Source organism: Erithacus rubecula, assembly GCF_903797595.1.
Source record: "Erithacus rubecula genome assembly, chromosome: 3".
Lineage (NCBI taxonomy): Eukaryota > Metazoa > Chordata > Aves > Passeriformes > Muscicapidae > Erithacus > Erithacus rubecula.
Window position 1 is genome coordinate 54970174 of NC_136689.1, and position 23453 is coordinate 54993626.

At 38.9% G+C, this 23453-nt stretch overlaps 1 protein-coding gene across 4 annotated transcripts in view; it reads left to right on the forward strand.

The window, feature by feature from the left end:
* Positions 1–14838, forward strand: part of TNS3 (tensin 3) — a 210003-nt gene extending 195165 nt beyond the window's left edge. For all 4 annotated transcript variants that reach the window (XM_079301977.1, XM_079301978.1, XM_079301979.1 and 1 more), the window contains 7 exons: positions 1920–2015; positions 5408–5485; positions 7171–7248; positions 9295–9463; positions 10437–10505; positions 10643–10669; positions 11619–14838. In XM_079301977.1, the coding sequence (XP_079158103.1) occupies positions 1920–2015; positions 5408–5485; positions 7171–7248; positions 9295–9463; positions 10437–10505; positions 10643–10669; positions 11619–11763 (662 nt within the window). In that variant the 3' untranslated portion in view covers positions 11764–14838. The remainder of the gene's footprint in view (positions 1–1919; positions 2016–5407; positions 5486–7170; positions 7249–9294; positions 9464–10436; positions 10506–10642; positions 10670–11618) is intronic.
* Positions 14839–23453: the final 8615 nt, after the last annotated feature.

The following is a 23453-nucleotide window of genomic DNA, read 5'->3' on the forward strand; positions in this document are numbered from 1 at the left end:
GACAGGTCTATTTCAGATATGAATCTGAAGAGATTCCTAAGGATAATTGTTTAAAAGAAGTGGTGATTAATATATGTACTCTGTCAGCTCCAGTGCCTCCATATATAACTTGTGCCTGATGGTTGTGAAACATAAAATTAGAAGAACATGCAGAAATCATTAATTGGTATATGGAAACTCAACAGCCAATATCTGTAGTGTTCTTGGTTCCATTTGTACTACTGCACAGTTGGTGGAATGGTTTTTATTGCTATTGTTTTTCTTTTACAAAGCTGTTTTTTTTTTTTTTTAATACATAATGACTGGTGAGGTAAGAAAGTAAGATTACAGGAAAGCATTTTTATTCTTAGTGCTGTTTTTATGGAAGTATGGTTTTGACTGTTTTGTTTTTTTGTTTGGCTGTTGGTTTGGATTTGCTTACTCTGGGGCAAGATTAGCAGTTCACCTCAATTACAGTAACACTTTGAATCTGTTTTAATCTGGTATTTTGAAACAATTTTTAATAACAACTTGCCATGTTATCCTTTTTGTTGCCAATGAAAACATCAGCAAAACCACTGCAATAACTTATGTAATGAACTCAACGTAGGTGTACTGTGGTGGTGATAGTGGCTTGTAGGTGTTTTTAGTAGTCTTTTCTTATCGTTGGTGAAGTCCAGGTAGACATGAAAGCATGAACTCTGCCAGCCTTTAAGAGACAGTTTGTTAATGGTAGTAAGACTGTAGCATTCTTCACTTTTCATTTCATGATACTTCGCTTTTTGAGTTTCCACTGTTTAATCCCAGAAGACAGAGATTGGTTTAGTTTCCTGTAGTGTTTCTTCTTTCAGGCTCCCATTTCCCACGTACCTTGTAGTCATTTATTTTTAATTTGATGAGAGCACAACAGCAAACAGTAAGCTGTTTTAACAAGTGATGAATGCAATTATTTGCTTGTGTAGAAGTTTCTGCTGTCCATATTAATGTATTCATCTGTATTGGCCTGAAAGTCAACCCTTGAGGTGTTTCCTGATAGATCAAAGGGAGGACATGTGTTTGTAGCTCTTTTGTTAAGGTTTGAATGGTTTGATAGCTTTGTCCTGTTGGTATGAAATAACCTTTTAATTATTTGGAGAAGGATTAATTTTGTAGTCAGGTATGAAATACTGTGAATCCATCTTTCAAGAAATACTTGTCTTAATGATACGTCTGCATATATATGTGTACGTTTAAAAGAATGCTAAATCTTGATGTAATTTTTACGTGTCCCTTGGACTTTGAATCTCCTCTTTCAGTCCAACTCTACAATTTTGGCTTGTCTTAGATTGCTGAGATTGAGACTGTCTTAAAATCTAGTGAAACCTTGGTGCTTCATGTAAATGTTTGTTTTTAGGACCAGAGACTTAGCATAAAACTGGAGACATTTGGAAATGTAAAAATTCACTGAGAGAACTGCCATCATTAATTTTGTGTAGCTAAATCTACTCTTCTGTTAATCTGGAGAATTTATGTGAACAGAAATTTCACTGGAAATTGGAATATTTTTTCATACTTTTACTTTCTTGTTACTTTGGATACAAGTTCTTTTAATGAGCAAGTGCATCAAAATTTCTAACCATTCATTTTCCAAATTTCTGTTCCTGTGTGTAGCTGGGACCATATTTGGACATTTTTGGACACCAGTGTATACTTGGATGTTAGTAATTTTGGAATATAAAGCCATTTCCTCTGGCTGTCTAAAGTGAGCTGTTTGCTTATTTGTTTTTTGCAAATGGCCTTTTAAATACATCTTGTATCCTGCAGAGTTGGTCTAATTGTATTCTTTGCATTTTGTATATAAAACATTTGGTGGTAATGTGGAAAAACTGCTTCATAAAGATCTAGTTTGTGAGGCTTGTCTGTTAATTGCTTCTTTTCATGAGTTTTCTTTTTCAATGCAGTTGGAGATTTGTCAAATGAACTTGTAAGGCATTTTCTGATTGAATGTACTCAGAAGGGGGTACGCTTGAAAGGATGCCCAAATGAACCTTATTTTGGTAAGTAGTGTGCAACGTGGGGACAGAGAAAATGGAAACAGTTGGCATTTGCCAGTGCTGACTTGGATGGAATACAAATGAGAGACTGCTTTGTTTGAGTACTGATGACCTCTGTAGGAACCCATTCCCAGGAGCCTTTTACACATTTACCATAAGCAGATGTGCGGGGTGCTGTAGTACAGATGCACATGACCAAGCTTCAAACAGTCCAGCTTGTCTACCACTACCAGTGTTGCTGCAGAACACTGAGCTAAATCACTCCCCAGTCATCCTAATTGATTGAGGACCTTTTGTCCTGTGTTATATTTATCTGCATATAAGGTGGCTAAAAATGATACCAGAGGGAGATATTCACAAAGTACATTATGCTGTGTTAGCCTACCTAATGTAATAGATGGAAGTACAACACCTGTAATGGCAAACTGCCAAAGACCTAGCTGGCTGTTAACTCATTTGCTTTCCACTCATTTATGGTAGGAGGGGAAAATAGGATGAGAAAGCTTATGGGTTGAGATGAAAACAGGGTTGTGCTAACCAGTTACAGGGCAAAAGAAACTCGGGGAAAGTAATTTTAATGTTCTTCCAATTAAAACAAATATTCAGGTAGTCAGATGTTGAGGGATACATTCAGTGAATGTTAGCTGGGTTTGCAAGCTGAAAGTGCAAACTGCAGATTGATCTATGTATGGGTGTCCCAGGTAGGAGGCCATGACCAGGCCATGACCTTTTGCATAACAAAGGACCTAAAGACCTGTGTAGCCAGGTGACAAAACACTCAAGAGACAAAGCAGCAGGTAACCCCCAGACTTTCCTGCCCCCCAGACTTTCCTAGGAATCACCCACTTTGAACTGTTATTTTGTTATTAAGTTGTAGCATCAAAATTAAATTGTTTTAAGGATCTGGAAGTCTGAAGCTCTGCTAAGGAAAATCTGGGGTTGAACGTGTGAGGAAACATTGATGCAAGTGTGGGGTGTGTAGCTGTGAAGGGGCAACTCAGATGGTGCAAGAGTGACTGCCAGAGTGGCTCCTGAATGATCAGACAGGGAAGTTTCCTTAACATGAGAAACAAAGACAAGTAGTAAATAACACTTTTCCTTCCCCTTTTCCAAGCTCAATTTCAATGCTTCCTCCCAGACTATGCACACTCACTACAATATGGTCATTACAAAACAGTTCCTCTTCTGCTTCATCCCTCTCACAATTTTTCCTTCCTGGGATGGGGACTTTCCCCGTAGGCTGCCATCCTGTGGGGAAAAAAAAATCTGTTTCAGCATGTGCTCTCTGTCAGCCACAGAAAATGTCCCATCTGGAACATGTCCCCCATGTTCCAGTGTGAGGTCCTCCAGAGGCTACAGGGTGGGGGATGGCAACATGGATACCCAGAGTGTCTCATCTTCCTCCTCTATCTATGCCATTCCCTCTCAACCAGCCTTTTTTCCATAGGTGCCCTGCAGTGGGTCTGCTGGAATGGGCTGTGTTTGGCATGAAAAGCCCCTGAAGTCTACTCAGAGGTCATCCTGCAGCCTTCCCACCCCCTGTTACAGGCCTTGTCACATACACCAAATACACCTGTGAAAGAGTCATCTGCCATAAAATAAACAGATGTGAAACTAAAGTCATATTTAAATAAAGGTGGATTGAAATTTATCAGTATTTGGCATGAGACTTACCTTAAATGAGAATTTTTAGTCTGTTCCTACCTCAGTCTTGAAGTACATGTTTAGGCATCTATGTAACCCTACTAGTCATTTAGTTTGAAAACTCCTAGTCTTTCAATGTGTACAGCCTGTGCTGGTTTGAAAATAAACCATAGAAAGAGATGAACCCTACACAAATACCTTGAGAGCATTGAGAGTTACAATTTAATAAAAGCTATTACAGTAAATGCAGTGATACAGAAAAACCAGCTTAAACTCACTGAGTACAACCTCATACTCTGTTGGTTGGGGTGGTGGCCTCAGTCTGATTAAGCAGTGATTGCAGTCCAGTTGCAGTGATGATTGCAGTCTTGAAAGCAGTGGTCCTGTGAAAGGTCTGATCCTCCTCTGGGTCTGTTGTGCAGTGGTGGTGGTGGTGCCCCAAGTCCCCAAAACCCCAGATAATATACAGTCAGGTTCAGGTGGTGCCTCCATCAGGGTGGGGAGTTTCACAATGGAATGATGTTGTACTCTTGAGTCACTGCAGTCCATTCTTGCTAGGGCCACTGAGTCCATGATGGCCCCTGAGCAGAGATGACTCCCTCAGGATGGGTGTAGTTAACACAGCTGAGTTGATTGTGAAGACCAGGAAATTTTTCCTTGCAGGGTTTGCCTCTTTTCCCTTACCTAACACCCAGCTTGCAGCTTGAAGGGTTGGGTGCGCACAGGGCAGCTGTTGAAAATCAACCACAGTTAACACTTCATCAAGAATTGTGTAGATGGGAGTAAAGTACATAGTTTGGTTACACCCCACATTGTAGCTCAGGATACAGCCTCAAAACTGCTTCACAGAGTAGGTGAACAGGCACTATTACACATGTAATAATGTAAGATGTGAAGGACTAATAGCATCAATCAGTCTTTGAATTTCTGTAAGACCCTTGGAGAATTGGGTCATCTTTCCATTTCAGAGAAATTTTTGATGGACTGTAAAGATGAGGTTGGTTTTGGTTGAAGTGGGGTTTTTCTCCAGCACATGGTTGTAACGTTTGCTGCTTGTTAGCAAATGGGATTGAAGGATGGCTTTATGTACAAACAGATGGATGAATACTATGCCTTCCTCTCACTCTTTATAGTCTCTTTGCTAATGTCAAAGATAACTTCAGTTAAGCCAAGACTAAATTGCAAGAGTGACTTTGAATAGAAAAAAAGGATGATTTAATAGAGAATACTACATACATTCCCGCTACATTGAATGGAAGAGGTTTTACCTGGACTACCTTTTATACTTTCAGAAGTACAAAAAAGAGGTGTGTGTAGACAGAGCACTAGATGATGAAGACTAGGTGGCTTAGAGGTAGAACTTGCTCTTTTTTTACCTCATCATGTAGCATGAGTGACCTCTCATGCTCTTACCACCTTTGTAAGGATTTACTACAATTAATGTAGCAGAAGTTAAGAGCATTGAAAAGAATTTACTGACTTCTATATGTTACTGATTTTATCATTTTTTGGTTTCTCCATTTTGAAGCACAGACATTTAGGTTAGGATCTAAGCAGCGTATTTAAGAGGGAAAAGGAAGTATGATTGTGGTTAATGAGTTCAAGAAGATCCTGGCTTAGGTCCCAAGAGATTTTTAATGGGAAGCAGAGGGAGGCCTTAATCTATGAAATACTTGACAGCAAACATAATTTATGCATTCTTGTTGTCTATGAAGTTAACTGTGTGTGTCTTGTTACTTTTGTGACCACAGGGAGTTTGACAGCTCTAGTGTATCAGCATTCCATCACTCCACTGGCATTGCCCTGCAAGCTCCTCATCCCAGACAGAGGTATGTTTGTTGAAGTACAGAAGAGATATTCCCAGCCAAGTTTTGCTTCAGTGTCAGTGCCTGAAGGCAGGTGAATGTGTCACCAGTTGAGATCTAAGCAAAAATGCACCGAGGAGGAAGCTGTGTTGTTGTCTTCAGTATTGATAATGACTCTAATCTAAAGTGTGGTTGGGAGCATACTGATACTGTGATATTCTAGTCATAAACACATTTATCATGGGAATCCATGCATAATTTACCATGTGGGAAGACAAATGTACTTCTTAGACATGACATTATGCCAGTGTATGGTTAGGTTTAACCACTCATTCAGGTCTGGGCAGCAGAAGGACAAGTAGATAAAGACTGGATGGTGTCCTGAGTGTGACACTGGCAGGATGAATGCAGCAACTTGCACAGGTTCAAATATTCAAGTAAATTATCAAAAAGCCTATGTGGTTTCATGGGATTACAGTTCTAATTTTGTTTATACTGATTTCATAAACCACTCCAAGACAAAAACAAAATGCTTAAGCTTGTCCAGTAGTTCAATTGTCTGATATTCTCCCACATGAAGTTAACCCCAGACACATTATTGAAATATTAAATGTTCTTGTGGTTTGTGACTTTTGAACCCTTTAAACTTTTGTTGCAGACCATATGTTAATGTACAAAAATAGCGCTTGATTTATGTGAATATATCAATGAAACCATTTTAGCACAAAAATATGCTGTGGTAGATGTGACAAGAGATCTCATGCATGTATATGGCAAAACAGTTTCTCTTAATTCTCTTAATTCTCCTCACCTAAGAAGGAAAACTTACTCTGTTCTTCTAGAGGTGCAGGACTGGAACATTTGCCTTGTCTTGAATAAACATACCACAGTGAAATTTTAATTTTTATTTATTTTTTAATCTGATTTGATCATGCATTTTAAGATGATCTTCTGTAGTTAATGACAGGATACAGTTCCTGGAGTATTTAAAATGTTTGGGTAACTGTAACTCTAGCCATATGAGTAGTGTAATAAACTGTATTATGGCTCTCTTCCTCCTTTGATTATGTTCAAAGATGGCATGCCTTGTGCTAAATACAGTAATAAGTGAGATCTTTTTATATCCATTTACATACCTGAATAACATGTTGATGGATGGATTTCTTATTACTTTTAACAGTCAATTGGGAGACAAACATTCCACTGCTGTCTTAATGGTTCAGATGGTTTTTTTTTCCAACTTAAAAAGAAGGTTGTGTTGTCATCCTCTGAATCAAAATATAATTAATTGATTTCATCGTGGTAACAAAGTCTTTTCTGTATATGTTAGTGTAAATTATAGAAATCAAATGAGATCATTAAAATCACACTATTCAAGATATTTGCAGGCTGTAATGAGGGAATATAGCTGAAATTACTGTCTTAATGTGTCATCATGTCCCTCCAGCATTTGCCTGTGTTATGTCTTTTGTTGTCAGGAAGTAAAGGTTAAGCATTCTGCTTGCAGTGCTTAAGACAACAAAACCTGATGCAGCACAAAACCTACATAAGTGATTGTCATTGCAGATAAAAGGTGGTTTCATGTTTCTGGCCAAGACTTGTCCAGTAGATGAGGTCACAGTTACAAGTGCTAAGGTCACACATGACTGTGGACTTTGATTTGTTGGTTTAAGTCCATACATGACATGGCCAGTGTTTTCTGTTTGCAGATCCCTTGGAGGAGATAGCAGAAACTTCTCCACAAACTGCTGCAAACTCAGCTGCTGAGCTTCTCAAACAGGGTGCAGGTCTGTTGAACTTTCATCCTTGTATTTGACTGTTACCAAAGTTTGTATCTTACAGGTTGGGAGAAGCTGAAGCTTAGACTGGATTAAAGGATGTGTAAAGGTAGCAGTTAAATTTATTGTGCTGGGTAGAAGCGTAAAGGGCAATATATGCCCCTTTTGATGGCTTTTCTAAGTAAAATTCTACAAAAATTAATTCTTGGAGTATGCTTTCTCCAGGATTACTGTTCTTGATACCTTGTCAGACCATGCATGATGTTCTTAAGTGTGAAGTCTTTCAGTGTTTCTCATTACTTTTCTTTTTAAGCTGATGTGTTTTTACTTTACAACACTTTGGTAAAAGTTTTTATTTATTATTTTCTGTGCTGCAGAAGCAAAGTAATCTGCTGTATTGGGTAACTGGTGTTTGAACTATCACTTTGAGGGCAATCTAGATGAAGTGCTTGGAAGTTTCATTTAGAAACAAAACCTAAAAACAGTCTGTTGACAGCAATGCACTGTGTGGCAGATGAGGAAGGGACTCTGATGTGTGTGGCTGTGAAAAAAGGGAAGCTTCCTATTCTGGGGAAAGACCCACAGGATAGTGAAGAGCTTTAGATTTGTACCAAGCATACACAATAATGAGGGGAGAAGAAGAGAGCTTGTGGTTTGGAATGTTCATTACAATTTTGGGTTGGTACCCTTCATCTTAAGTCCCTCTGTGCATTAATTGCAATTGATTCCAACAAAAGTTAATGAAACTTTCTCAGTAGTACACAAATACATTTTTTAAACTTCACACTTGCAAATCAAATACACGAAATCTCAGGATCCATTCTCTTTCACTGATGGGCTCCAGAGCTTTAAGTTACTGGGCTGATCATTATGCTGGAATCAAACTTAGGCTTATGCAGATTTTAAGTGTATGATTACTTGGTTGTTTTGAAAGTGCCAGTGTCTAGCTCTATAAATTTATGTAGTTAGTCACAGGAGAAATCTTAAACCAGATTACAGAATAGCTAAATAAAAAGTGAAACTGTTTGGTTTAATTTAATCTTTTCTTTCATATTAATGTTGGCAAGGCAAATGAAACTGCTAAATAAATTAAATGTAACCATGGTGATTTGTATGTGTCAACTGAAGAGTTGTAAATTTTGTCCTGGATACCTACACAAGTGTTTTTGCCAGACACAAAATGTCCTGGTGCTAGTGTTAAGCTATGGATGTGCATAATCATTCTTGCTTGTTCTTAATTTGTTTGTAAACTTGACTTTATACCACAGTCCCATAGTAAGCATGTGAATAATTCTATTCATTCTATATAACAGTTCATATTTAGATGGCAGTGTACTGCCATACCATATGTATTATTACACAGTGGAACAGTACTACTGTATAATTCTATAATTTTAATACATAGTTTCCTAGTGCTCACTGCAGATTTGATATGAAACCATGTAAAAAAAAAAGTAACTGTTTGGTAGCCTTAGCAACCAGTGAGCATCTATTTTACAGAGATATTTCAGAAGTTGCTTATACCTCTGGAAGAGGAATAGTACTTTTAGAAGTAAGTGCATGCTGAAATAAAGAAAAGGCCTAAAAATATATATCAGTAATTTTTATCAGTGTGTTTAAAATGTTTTACTTGCCCTAAAATCATTAAACATACAGAGCACTATGGAATTAATGAGAAATGAGCTTTGAAATAACCCCTAGTTCTTCTTGGTGTGAAAACGTTTTTGTCTTGCCAGTCAAGTGAATGGTTTCCCCTGTTATATAGTTTAAATATGGTTTAAGTATTTGAAACTGTAGAACATGTGAATGTGTACTTTTTTACTGGCTGATATATTTGAACTTAAAAGCAAAATACCCCATTCTTTCAGGTATGCCTTTACTCCAGTACTACCTAGAATTATATTCTCTGATGTTGTCTTTTATATATTTAAATTTCTACAGCATGTCTGTGGCTAATAGATAAATAGTGTCATTGGTTTTGATATAGAGGTATTAAAACTAAAGGAAGAGCAAAAGGCCTGTTACCTCTCAAATCTTTCCCCTCTTTAATTACAGCTTGTAATGTTTGGTACCTGAATTCAGTGGAGATGGAGTCTCTCACAGGCTACCAGGCAGTACAGAAAGCCTTGAGCCTGACACTGATGCAAGATCCTCCTCCTGTCTCGACTGTGGTCCATTTCAAGGTGTCTGCTCAGGGAATCACACTGACAGATAATCAAAGAAAGTAAGCAAAAGAAGGATGGGAAGAGAATATCTGGCCCTGTTCCTGTCAGGTGTTGGCCTCTGTTGATTTGACACTTCCTAGTTACATTTTTCAATCTCTGTCTCAGGATACTAGGATTATGGATATGATGGTGACTGGATAGCTGTAGTACAGGAAAATGTATTTTTTTGGCTGTGCCTTTATTTCTCCATGGTGTATTTTACCTTTGGAAGGTCACTTTGATACGACATTTTTTATTGTTATTTCTCATAAAAAGGGAAAGTAATGGCTTTGCTAGCATTTGATACTTAACCTATTCATTGAAATAATACATCTTCATGATGTCTCCACCAGTATCACTGAACAGACCTGACTTAAGCAGATGATGTATCTCCAGGATCTGAAACAGAGTTTTGGATAGCCTGTAAAAAACTGTGGTAAAAAGTTAATTTATATTTACTTTGTTCTAAGTGCACGTTAGGCTACCACAAACTCTTTCAATTAGAAAAATTACAACAACAATGGAAGGACAGCAGCAATTCATTATAGGTTAAAAAAAAAGAAGTGCTAGACTTCTTCATTCCATAGGGTTTGCAGTCATTTGTAGCAGATCACAGAACCTTTACCTTAATTGTAATGCTTAGGAGTGTGGATATTTTGAAATGTGAATTATTTGATCATATTACAAGTTCTACAGAGTTATCTGTCCCACTAAAATAGTATCTAAATGGCCAGTTTTTAGAAAAAGTACATTTCATATTCCTAGCTCTTAGCTTGAGGATCAGTTTTCCTGAAGTTCAAAAACTTGATGTTAGTGTTTTAAACATGTATTTATTGGATTGGTGCAGTTCAGGTGGCTTTCAAAGTCACTAACAAAAAATATTGTCTGTATTAAAATAAAACTGAATCTAATTTATTTTCCAGACAGGTTTATCGTTTAGAATTTTAAGCATCTTTACTGTTTCTGAAATCTGTTTTATTATTTCCTATCCAGACTCTTTTTTCGAAGACATTATTCAGTCAACACTGTTCTTTTCTGTGCTTTGGATCCACAGGATAGAAAGTAAGTAGGACAAGCAGTTTTTAATACCTAATTTGTATTGTTCTACCAAAAAAAAAACCAACAAAGCAACCAAAACTAACACGTTTCATTTTTATTTCTCCATTCTGTGTTTTTTTACTGCTTTCTCAATGCACAAGGTGGATGAAGGATGGCCTTTCTGCAAAGTAAGTGGAGTCTCTTTTAACTGAATGTTTAAGAATATCATGAAAGTGATCAGTTTCTTGGTGTTCTAAATTACTTTTGTCTGAGATGCTGAAGGGAAGGCAGCTGTTCAGAGACAAAAGTATCTCAGCCTTTTGTAATTAGACATTGGTTACTTCATCTACAGTTCTGCAATTATGTGATGGGTGATGGAGGGAAGTCTGGAGCCAGAGCTAGTGTGGTTTATTTAGATTGCAGGTTTGTGATTTTACTGTGGTTTCACACATTAGAGATATTTGCCTCTCAGTTTTGTGTTCCACCTGTCCAGCAAGACTTAACACAAGCTTTTCTCACTTAGACTGATAGCTTTAGAAAAAATCCCTCTCCTGGTACATAGATGAAAACACTCCTAGTAGTATTAATGTGTGGCATAAATACATGATTACTTGTGGATTGCAAAGTGTCTTCTGTTGAAGGCAAACGTTGTCACCTTTTAATCAAAATAAATGACTTAAATGAAGAGGCTCAGCACTTGTTTCTGGAAAGGAACAGAAATGGATGGTTTAAATCCTTTTTCCAGTACTCAGTCCACCAAGGTGTGTGGTCCTCAAAATCATCTCTTTGGGCAATCCCTGACACACCACACCACCTGCCCCCCAAACTAGGTAAGAGAACAGCAATACTGAATCAGATTGAATATATCTCCAGGGTCAGCAGCATGTCTCTGACAGCAAACAGTACAGGATGCCATTTGGACAGAGTAGAAGGAAGGGGACAGTCTCCTTCCCTGGTTCTCTCCTAAGTGGCTGGTCCATCTGGACTACTGTGTTTAACAGTTGTGTGGAGCCTTGTCCATCAGAACAGAGAAGTCTGCTATGTGTGCTTGATTTCTGCAGTATCTTTTCTGTTTTATGAAGTGAGGCAATGCCTGCCTGTCAGTTCTCTGACATACTGTGATTGCTGCCCTTGCAGAGTGTTTGGGTTCATTGCCAGGAAGCAAGGCAGTGCCACAGACAACGTATGCCACCTCTTTGCAGAGCATGATCCAGAACAACCTGCCAGTGCCATTGTGAACTTTGTATCAAAGGTCATGATTGGATCCCAGAAGAAGATCTGATGCCTTTCCATCCTTCATTCAGAGCTCTTCGCTGACTTCACCAAAGGAAATCACTATGAGAGGGAGAAATGCTGTTCAGCAACAATGTCTGAATACTGTAATTCCCAATAAGGAAAGCAGAGAGTGATCTGTGTATTGTGTTTGTGAGAGCTCAGGCTTTTATTTCAAGGTGCCTCACATAGCATAATTTCTTCGTTTTTATATCAGAGGACAAAACAAAAGAAGCTGGGTGCCACCCAAACCACGTAGCATTTACCTGAAGGAAGCATAAATGAAGAACTTTTCTTCTGATGGGTTTCTAATATATCTTCATATGCTGTTTCTCACAATTTATTGGAGTAGAATACTTACTAGATTGCGCTACTTTTATGTTTTGTAAAACCTCCACAAAGGCACTTGCCATGGTTGCATCAATGGTAGTTACAGACCTTGCAAACATACTTTTAGGAGAATGATCATCTGAGGAAAACTATTTGCTCTTCCCTATGTCTTTGTGATCAGTGATGAGAACTGAATGGAGAAAAGGGAAGATGTATGTGAAGAGAAGGTTTGTGCAAGTTGTTTTCTGGTAGGAATGGAGTAGCTATATTTAGTGTTAAGAAGGCTGAGATATTTTAGTTTGAAAATTTTTCAATAGAGCAGAAGTGGCAGAACAAAAAAAAAAAGTGTGAAAATTGCTGTAATTAGGGAGGTTTAGTATTTTTTTTTTTAATACAGAGAACCAAGCAGGAAAGATTAAGCATTTTAGTAATTGCAGGATAAAAATGAGGGAAAAGCAAAGAGGAAGAGTGTATACTTTATGCTTTTTTACCTGTCACAGATTATTTATAGTGGATCTCAGATCTTGGTATGTCAGACATAATTCTTAATCTAGACCAGTGTTGATCTTTAGCACTATTTTGTGTAAGTAAATGTGTGTGTAGCCTATGCCATTCTAGAGACAATAGGCTGGTATTTTGTCTTTTGTCTTACAGTGACAAGACATGTCCCATTTTCTGTCTCTGCAATACTGTTTCAATCCCCTACATAATATGTAATTATATTTATGGAGTATTTTACTCCATTATATTGCTGCAGTTTTGAAGATATTTTTACCTTTCTTTTTATCTGTAGGAACTATATTTGATTTTTTATTCCTTGAGTTAGGGAATCTGAAAGTGAATGGAATTTATTTTGGTACTTTGTCTCATTTCTTAAGAGCAATTATGTCATGATTTCTACATCCATATGTACACCTGTACACATCTCTTCATCTTCCTTTACAAACTGATATTTGAAATGCATAAGAAAATGCTATTTAGCTTTACAGAAAATTGATACAGTAGGTTACAATGGAAGCTGCACAAGGAGAGTAAGCCACTGAAGTCTTCTGTGTAGTTCCCATTCACCCAAAACCAGCAATACTGAACCCCTGTATAAGAACTGATGGTTATAATGCAACTTTAGTGTAGCAAGTGCTGAAAAATTTAATTGCTTCTATTTCTTTCATGTGTGGCTGTCAACATTATATTAATAACCTGAGGAATAAAATAACATTTTGTAGTTTGCATGTTGATACATGAGCCCCTTTATCTACTTGTAGATTTTAATCCTTTTATCCACCAATTTGAACTACATTTGTCTTGTATAAAATATGGGGTTTTTTAAATAGCTCTCTTTGTATTTCCTAAAGTATTAGGACTGTTAAACCTTATTCAGTGACCATAGCTGAAGTGTTACCAAATTATTTGTGTAACTACCAATTTTTTGTAAATAACTTTATGCTTTTTAAAAGGAAGGTGATGAGGAAAGGAGAGAGAGAAGAAATATTTGAAGTTTAATGTATTTGGACCAGAAAGTGGTTTATTGGGAGCAGTGGGCATTGGTTATCTGTAGTAGGGTGAAGCAAGCCAACGTGTGGAATTCAATAGCTACCATTGAAGCAACAAAGGCAAGTACCTCTGGTTAGTAACATATAATTCTGTTCTTTTGGCACAGAGGTAAACTGCTTAAACAGTGTTTATGTACCATCCAAAAAAAAGAATGCAGTTCTTACTTTTTAGGAGCCTTGCTCCTTTTATAAAATGTGAGAGCAAGTTTTCTTTTAAGATTCTTTTGGTGTACAAAGATTCCAGTTGCCTAATCTCATCACCCTTTGGAGCCCAGAGAATTTCTTCAGCTGACATCTCAAGCAGATTTAAGTCTCAATTAGATTTTAATCTGATACATTGTAAGAATTGAAATGAGGAGGATTTTTTTACTATATTTTTTCACTTCTGTAGATAATAAATTTTAGTGTGTCTTCTTAGACACTAAGTGTTGGCCTTTGGGCTGAAAATAAAATGTCTTTTTTTTCCCGTGTATTGCCATTTCCATTCAGGACCTTATTTTTTATTCCTTGTTACTTGCTCAAGGTCTGCTGAATTTAAAAGCATGAGGGATTGCATGCTGATACTCCTGGTGGTATTTTCTGGGAGTTTAGCTCTACTTACTAAATGGGAAAAAATAAGTTACCCTGTTTCTAAGGGAGATTTTTCTATTTTGCATTCCTTTGGATGGTATGTTGGCATGTGCATTTGCTTTTTAATGAATTAAAAAATGCACAAAGAAAGATAGTTCAGTATGTACCATTATGTAGTCTGTGTAGAAAAATATTCATGGAACTTATATGTTCATGGAAAATACAAGACTAATTTTTATATAGCACTTTCTTTCAAGATTTTTTGTAGATGTGTATATGCAATTTCATAACTGATGGCAGCAAGCTGACACATATACTTAGCCAGACTCCTGCTAATGTGGTTAGTAAATATACTATTATAATCATACAGTGTTAAACTACAAAAATGCTAAAAGCCACATTTTTAATTAAATGGTTTCACTGTATCCAACAATATCATTAAATATTTAATGTTTCTTTCTTGGTTTTTTCCTACTAGTGAAAATATTCACTTTTTTTCTTGAAATTGTAAAGAAGCATCTAAAGGTCTTCAATATATAAATGAATTTTCTATAAATTCTTTGTATAGTCATTTTCTCTACTCTTCAGATACTGCCTCTTTCAGATTATAATAAAATTACAAATGTGAAATTTCACCGCATGATGTCACAGAGCAGTCTGTTCTGAGTGAAAGTTGCCTTCTGGCATTCAAAATCAGCTAATAAGCAAAACCTTCTTTGTGAATTAAGAAGAATTTGGTTGCTGGGATTTAGTTGTAAGAATGTTTTGAGATTTCTTTTAAGGACATGAGCCTGTGTTAGCCGTTCAAGTCAGTTACAGTTTATAATTTTCCTAGTTAATTTGTGGCTATAATGGTATAAAAGTATCTATTGCCTCCATTGCATATTTCAGTGTAAGAAGGAAGAATATGATATCACCCTCTGAGGTATTGTAACCATTTAACTGTGCCTCCACAGTGCTTACACTGGAAAACCTTCCAGAGGTGGGTGAGAAATTTAGCCCCTGGCTGAAACAGGTACAATGTCAATGCATCAGACACACAGAGAAGGTTGAGTTGTATACATGCTTTATCAAGATTATTTCTGAGCCTGATAAACTCTGCTATGTCATGCTTATGCCTTTTCTGTGAGGTATACACTGGCAGGAATTTTTCATTCAGTGGGCTTGACTGTCATTCATGCCAACAGGCCAATGCGAATTTCATGCATGGTTGTAAAGTGACAGTTATTCATTAAAAGTGTTTTTTTATTAGAACGAATTATAATGTGGAGCAGATGGCAAGGGTGCAATAGTAAAATGGATCTTCTGTGTCAGGAGCCCAGTCTCTCCTGTTAAACTCTTGTCCTTGAACCTGGATGCCATTGTGTATGTTTGCTGCTGTTGGGTACATTTTAAGGCTGCTCTGGAGTCCCTTTGCTCCAGTGGAAGAAAATCTGCTTTCAGGATTCATCCTAGATAAATTTACAACTAGTTTAAATGCAGTTGTTCTTATGCCAGTGTTCCCTTAGTATGAATAACTGTTCCCTCCTTGAGATATTTATAGCAGGAGATCTGCTCCCCCTTGTGTCCCTCAGTCTTCTTTTGGCAAGACTAAACAAGTCAGCACTTGGCCTTAATGTGTTTTTGTGTTTGAAAGCTGGTTTTTGTCAGTTATGCAATTTCTTTGGAGAGATCTTTAAGAATACAGCCAGACTCTTCATGAAAGGGGCAGGAGCTGCTGCCTTGTAATTTTTTAAATGTTTGTGTTAGAAAACTCTTGGAACAAGAAAACTTGGCCCAGCAGGCAGAGTAAATCCCTCATCTGCTTCTGCTGTTGGTACCTAGAATAAAGGTTACAGTAGTGTAAACTGTGTCCAGGCTGTGTGGACAAAGGAAATTACAAGGGCAAATAGTTGAAGAATTTTTTTAAAGCCAAAGTCAGAAACAGGAAGCTTGCTGGAGACTTAGCACATCTGGCAAACTACCAAGAGGGCAAAGGGGAGTTTTTTAGAGAGTTAAAGGATCTTGCTGAAAAAACGGAGAAGGGATTTGCATTACATGTCACTACAAGGGATATGAGACTGGTGCTATTCCCTTCCTTTGGAGACATTTAGTGTCTCACTATGTACAAATGTTTGGACCAGTTTTAATTTTTGTTATTTGCAGAGTCACAGGGTGGCTGAGGGTGGAAGGGGCCTAAGGAGATCATCTAGTCCAACTCTGTTGTTTAAAGAGGGACATCTAGAGCCATTTGTCCAAACAGCTGTAATACACCAGGGGTACAATCTCCAGTCTCCCTGGTCAATTGGTGGTAGTTCTTAGTCACCCTCACAGTGTTTCTTGATATTCAGAGGTAACCTCCTGAGTTTCAGTTTGTGCAAATCACCTCTAGTCCTGTTATGGGGCACCAATGGAAAGAGCCTGCACTTTCCCTATATCTGTACACATTGATGAGCTCCCCCGAGCCTTCTTTGCCAGGCTGCACAGCTTCCACAGCCTCAGGTTTTGTCACTGACAAACTCTGAGGATACACTCTGCCTGATCATCCATCCAGGTCATGATTTACATGTTATAAAGGGCCAGACTCAGTGTGGGGTAGACCACTAGTTACTAGTTACTGGCCTCCAACTAGACCTTGCACTGCTCATCAGCACTGTCAGTGCCCAGCTATGCAGGCAGTTTTCAGTCCACTTTACTGTCTGCCCATGTGCCCATCTAGCTACATCAACAGCTTGTCTATGAGGGTGTTAACCAGTGCAGTGTCAAAGGCCATACTGAAGTCCAGGAAGACAAAATTGCTGGTTTCCCTCGAGCAAAGCCAGGCATTTCATCACGGTTCATCATGGTTCATCAGCCATGACTTTAATGAAGCCATGCTGTCTCCATGGTGGTGGTCAGAGGGCTGTAGCACCTCCCCTGTGAAGACAGGCTGAGTGAGTTTGGTGGTTTAGCCTAATAAAGTGAAGGCTCCAGGGAGACCACAGCCTTCCAGTACTCTAAGAAGGCCTAAAGCAAAGATGAGGAAGGACTCTTCATCAGGCAGTGTAGTGATCGGATGATGGGTAGCAGAGTAATGGTTTTAAATAGAAAGAAGGTAAGTTTAGAAGAGGAAGTTTTTTGAGTCAAAGGGTGGTGAGGCACTTGAGCAGGTTGTCCAGAGGAGCTGTGGATGCCTCATCATCCCTGAAAGTGTTCAAGGCCAGGTTGGATTGGGCTTTAAGCAACCTGATCTAGTGGAAGGTCTTCCTGCCCTTGTAAAGATCTTTAAGATCCTTTCCAACTCAAAACCATTCTATGATCTATGATTCTGTGACCCACAAACAGGTGGTGCTTTGCATTGCAAAGATTTATTCTCTAGGAACACAGTTTTGGTAGTGCATTACGGAAGGGTTGCAACTAACCACTGGTGCCTTTACAGTAAGATAAGTAGCGTTTACAAATGGAAGCACCTCAAATTTCTGTATGACCTTTTAAAAAAACTAAGTCTTTAAAATTACTAAAATACATTTCATAATTGTAAAAATGTTATAATGTCTTTGGTAGAATTATTTGAAGATTTTTTAAAAAGCAGAACTAGCTTTTTATGTAACAATGACTTATTTTCTGTTGCATACTGTCAAATTTTGTTTTAAATATCTACAGGTATTCATACCCAGTCTAATGAAATCTGACTTTTGGATTTGTTTCTGTTGCCAACTGTATTATATGCAAGTCATGATTTGTTTGTTATGTAGATGGCAGGTATCGAAACAAACTTGGATGAAATGCTGTATGGATGGGGAATCAAAATGTGGGATGGAATTGGCCCAGGAGACCTGCCTGCTTATGTTTACTGCAGAAGAATAATCCAGCTTTAAAAATTAAGAGAACTATATTGATTGAAGTACTAGTTTCAAGCCTTTCTGTTTGCAAGCTAATGTAAAACTCCCACTGAAGCACGTGGTAATAATTTATACCTAGGATATATGAGTGATGAGAGGAGCCTTCAGATTTCAGCAGGAAGCTTCAGAGCACACAGATTTCTCCCTGCATATGCAAACAGTTAAAATGCATTTGTATAACTTAGTTCTACAGCAAACTTGGAGTCATATTCTCATGTATAATCATGTTTTGCTCCAACTGACAAAAAGACAACAACCCCTGAAAGTAACTGCTAGGTGAAATAATTTTCCTTGTTGGAGCACTCAAACAACTTTTGACCACTTCAGTTCTCTTTCCATAACAAGTACTGGGTACTGGGTATTTGAAATAGCACTTAGAAATCTTTCAGGGATTTTTATAAGGAAGTGTGGCTTAACATACGTCAGCATGTTTTGTCACAAGGCAGTTAGGAAGAAAATCCCTGTATGTGGTATTGATCATGTATGGCATAACTACAGTATATGGTACACACATGCACTGAAAGCTGTATGTGAATTTGCTCCTGCCAAATACATATTAGATCTCACACCAATTGTAGAACATCCAGATTTGGTGTTTTTTCTGTATTACTTTTTACATTCATACCTGTTTCTCAGCAAAAATGGAATAAACATGGTTTGAGTCTCTTCAGTGGTAACATTTAGTCACCTTTCACTATAACTTAGGATTTCTGTGCCTCATTTTGTTAGAATACCATGTTGAATAGCTCAGAATTTTGCTTGCTCCTACCTATGATAAATTTGTTAGGTGTGGAATACTACCCTGCCTGAACTTTAGACCAGTTCATTGAGTGACATGCAGTCTGAGCATAAATGTTTCTGTGTGCACTGTCACACAGGAAAATGTATTGGTTTTGCATAGCCTGTTTTTTGGTTGCTGTGAGAAGCTGCTGGAAGTTTCCACCATGTCTGGCAGAGCAAATCCCTGATGGCTCTGAAGATGGACATGCTGCTGGCCAAAGCTGGGCCAGTTAGAGAGGTTGGTAACACCTCTGTGATAACATATTGAAGAAGAAAATGAAAAAAGGTGGGGGTATGTTTTTGGTTTGTTTTTTTTTGTTTTGTTTTTTTGTTTTTTTAGCCAGATAATGCCTATATAACTTAGATCAAAGTTACAAAGTATTTATATAGCTTGAGTTATAAGATACCAATATAACCTCATATCAATATAACATAAATAATGACTTTTTATATATCTATATAACCTGATACCTATAGAACCTGAATCATAGTTTATTTATACCTATATAACCTCCATCATAACTTTTATACCTATAGAACCTGATACAAATAACTTTTCATACAATGTAATAGCTAGTATATGGTTAACTAGTAGCTTAATGCTAAATAGACAAAAAAGAAGGAAGAACTCACTAGGTGGATAGCTTTAGAGATAGATCAGTATAGTGCTAATGAAAAATTGGCAAGTGCAAAGCCATTTAGGCACAAAACAAATAATTTAGGCCAGTTAAGACCAGACACACCAAGGGACACTGCAACTGTGCATGCTCCAAAGACAAAGTTGAAAACTTTAGAAGAAGACCTTGGAAGCCTTCATCAAAGAGCCCTTATGAGCCCCAAGATGAGGAGATGCAAGCACAGTGCAAAATAGCTATTTACAACCATGAGATCCTGCTATGTAAATTGGTTCCAGCGCATGTATGATGATGTTGTAGTGACATTATAGCAGATAAAAATACACCACAGCACTTGACAAAGGTGGGTGAGTTAGGCAGAGATATCCCCCTCAACACCAGCACTGCAATAAACAAATACCTGCTCTGTGGACATCAGTCTGTGAGGATTTATTTCCAGCCTATCTTTAGGGCTTCACAGAGAAGAGGAGGAGATGAGAACATGTGAGAGAAACAGCATGGAGACACCAAGGTCAGTGGAGAAGGAGGGCAGGGGATGCTCCAGGTGCCAGAGCTGAGATTCCTCTGCAGGCTGTGGTGAGACCATGGTGAAGCAGCTGTGCCCCTGCAGCCCATGGGATCCATGGGGGATGGAGAGATCCACTCACAGCCCACAGGGATCCACGGGGGGATGCAGAGATCCACCCACAGCCCATGGGATCCATGGGGATGGAGAGATCCACCCACAGCCCATGGGGATCCATGGGGGATGCAGAGATCCACCCACAGTCCATGGGATCCATGGGGGATGCAGAGATCCACCCACAACCCATGGGGATCCATGGGGGATGCAGAGATCCACCCACAGCCCATGGGATCCATGGGGGATGCAGAGATCCACCCACAGCCCATGGGATCCATGGGGGATGCAGAGATCCACCCACAACCCATGGGGATCCATGGGGGATAGAGAGATCCACCCACAGCCCATGGGGATCCATGGGGAATGCAGAGATCCACCCACAGCCCATGGGGAGGTGCCCACACTGGAGCAGGTGGATGCCTGGAAGAGGCTGTGATCCAGTGGGAGACCCGTGGAGAGCCTTTTTGCACCCCTGGAAGAGTGACCCACACCACAGCAGTTTTGGGAGAACTGCTGCTCATGACTGTGGAACCACACCAGAGAAGTTAATGGAGAGCTGTTTTACCCCCAAACCACCCCATGGTCTCATAGGGAAGGGCTCCTCTCCCTGCTCCCTGAGCAGTAGACGATGATCCGGGGTGATGAACTGATCAAAACCCCCATGCCTTTCTCCCTGCACTGTCAGTAGGAAGGAGGGAGGGGCTGGGGGCAAAAAGGTGTTTTTAAGGGCTTATTTTACTTCTCATTATCCTCTTATAATTTTGTTTGTGATAATTCACTTTGCAACTTTAAGTTGAGCCTGTTTTGCCCTTGAAGTGTTTTCTCCTGGTCCTTATCTCAACTCATGAACCTTTCATTAATTTTTTTCCTCTCCTCTGCCCAGCTGTGACAGGGGAGGGTGAGTGAGTGGCTTTTGTTGGTGCCTGGTGTTGGGCCAGTGTCAAACCACAACACACAAAGGAATTTTTATAATATTGTGTTCACAGTAAGGCTGTCTAAGTGTGTATTTACTTTCAGACTCAGGCAAGACGTTGCTAATATCTAATCAATAAAATTTTTAGAGAATATTGGGAAGATTAAAAAAATTCCTCATGAGTTTGAAATCATAGAATCACTGTAAAAGAGAAGTAATCACTTAAATATCTCACAAGACCTGATTTGATGATTTTTATTTTTGTTTAGGGGAGGGTGATGATTCATTTAGAAAACGGTAGATGCTTGCATGTAAAAGTGCAGTCTAAAGTCTTTGTCTTTAAACTAGACAAGTAGTTTATGGCAAATGCCTGTGAACATTACTACTGTTTTAAATAATAAATAAATTTTTGAATTGTGATTTCTGAGGTGGGTAAAGTTGTAGGGGTATGTATCAAAAATACCATGACTTTGACCTATTCCTCCTATATTTAATTGCAGTAACTGAGGTCAACTTAGTATCTCTGAACCTGTCTGTATCTGTGATTGTGTTTGGGACATTTCAGAGCTGGTTTTTTTGCAGTCTTTGTCCTTAAACTTATGTGCTCTTAAAACCATGTAGAATCTTGCCCACTATCCAAAACTAGTCATTTTGGTTTTACTGAGAAAGGAAGAGCAACATGCCTGGAGAGGAAGGTGTGCAATGAAAAAGACATATAAATTTGAGCCTTGGAAAAAAAAGGAGGCTGAAGAACTAGAACTAGGGATTTTGAGAAGTGAGATATTGTGAACAGAGAGAATAAATGAGAATTTAATTAGGTTTTTTTTTTAAATACTTATTTCTACTCTAGTTAAAGTATAGGTGGTTGAGATTTTCATTTGCCTTATATTTAGCTTACATAAGGGCAGTAATAAAGGAAAAAAAATGAAAAGTGGAAGATCTAGACAAAAAGAGGTCATTAAGGAAACTGAAATCCTTTCCCTGTTGACAAAAAAATGCTGACCTTGAGAAATGAGAAATTGCAAAGAATACTCAAGAAATCAGGAAAGATGTCCCAAAGGTTGCTTTGTAGTTTTGGGAGTTCTTGGGGGCTAGATCTCCAGAAATTCTTCAGGGTTAGAAACATGCTTATTTTTTGAACTTACAGCTCAACTTCTCATGTAATCAGCCATTTCTGAGAACTTTTTGAGAATACAAGGCTAAGTGCAGTGAAAAAAACTAAATAGAAATATTGGGGTTTTTTTTCCTTTATGTCTACTCCTGACCTGACCTCTTGCCAGCTGATGAAATGATGTAGACACAAAGCTGTAGTGATGCAGCTGACAGTAGCACAGCCCTGTGGAGGTTTCCTGAGCAGCTCTCTGGGAGCTGTTACTCTGTTTTTCTACTTCTTGGTTTGTACCTGTTTGTGACAGACACCAGAGCAGCACAACTGGCAGCAGCAGGTGCTGGAGAAGGGACTCACATGGAGAAGGCAGAGCTTGTCTGAGTGGAGGTTGTTCTGCCCAGCTGACCCTGGAGCTGCTGACTGGCATTGGCAGTGCAAGCAGTGACAATCCCACACAGCCACTCTCACCCTCCTGCAGTGAGAGATCTGGAAGAGTGAGAGTGGGAAAACTCATGGGTTGGGTTGATAAAGACAGGTTAGTAGGTAAAGCATAGCTGCATGAACAAAGAAAGATAAACAAGGAATTAATTCAGGTATTTCACATGGTAAGGCTGTTCTTTGGATGAGTTGTGCAGCTGTGGGATGAGTGGGTTCGTGGTGTGCTGGATGAAGATCTGGCTGAAGGGCAGAGCTCAAGGGTTGCAGTGAACAGGGACATATCTGGCTGGTGACTGGTCACCAGTGGTGTTCCTCAGGGATCAATCCTAGGGCCAGTTCTGTTCAACATATCTCTCAGTGATCTGGATGCAGGAGTTGGATGCATCATGAGCAAGTGTGGTGGCACTCCCAAGGGACAAGATGGCTTGCAGAGGGATTGGAGCATTGGACAGTGATTAAAGGGAATGAATTTAACAAGTCCAAATTAACAAATGCACCTAGGATGGAGTAGCCCTTGACACAAGTCTAAATTGTGAGTGAGGAGTAGCTAGGGAGCTGCCTTGCAGGAAGAGGGCTAGGATTGCTGATCAGCAGCAGGCTCATTATCAGGCAGCAGTGAGAGCATGGGCAGCCCAGAGGGCAAACTGTGTCCTGGCATGCATCAAACACAGTCAGCCCAAAGAGGTGATTATGTGTGACAGCTGCAGCTGGTCTCTGTAAGCTGCACAGATAAAATTGGCCATAACAGACCCCGACCTAGTTCATAAGAGATTAGAAGTGAACAAGTCCCCTGGTAAGACAGTGAGAGGCTAGATTTGAGTTCCAAGCAGGGCCCCCAGCCAATTCCAGTCAATCCTGGATGCAGACATATCATTGGCCAGTGAGCTGGGTGGT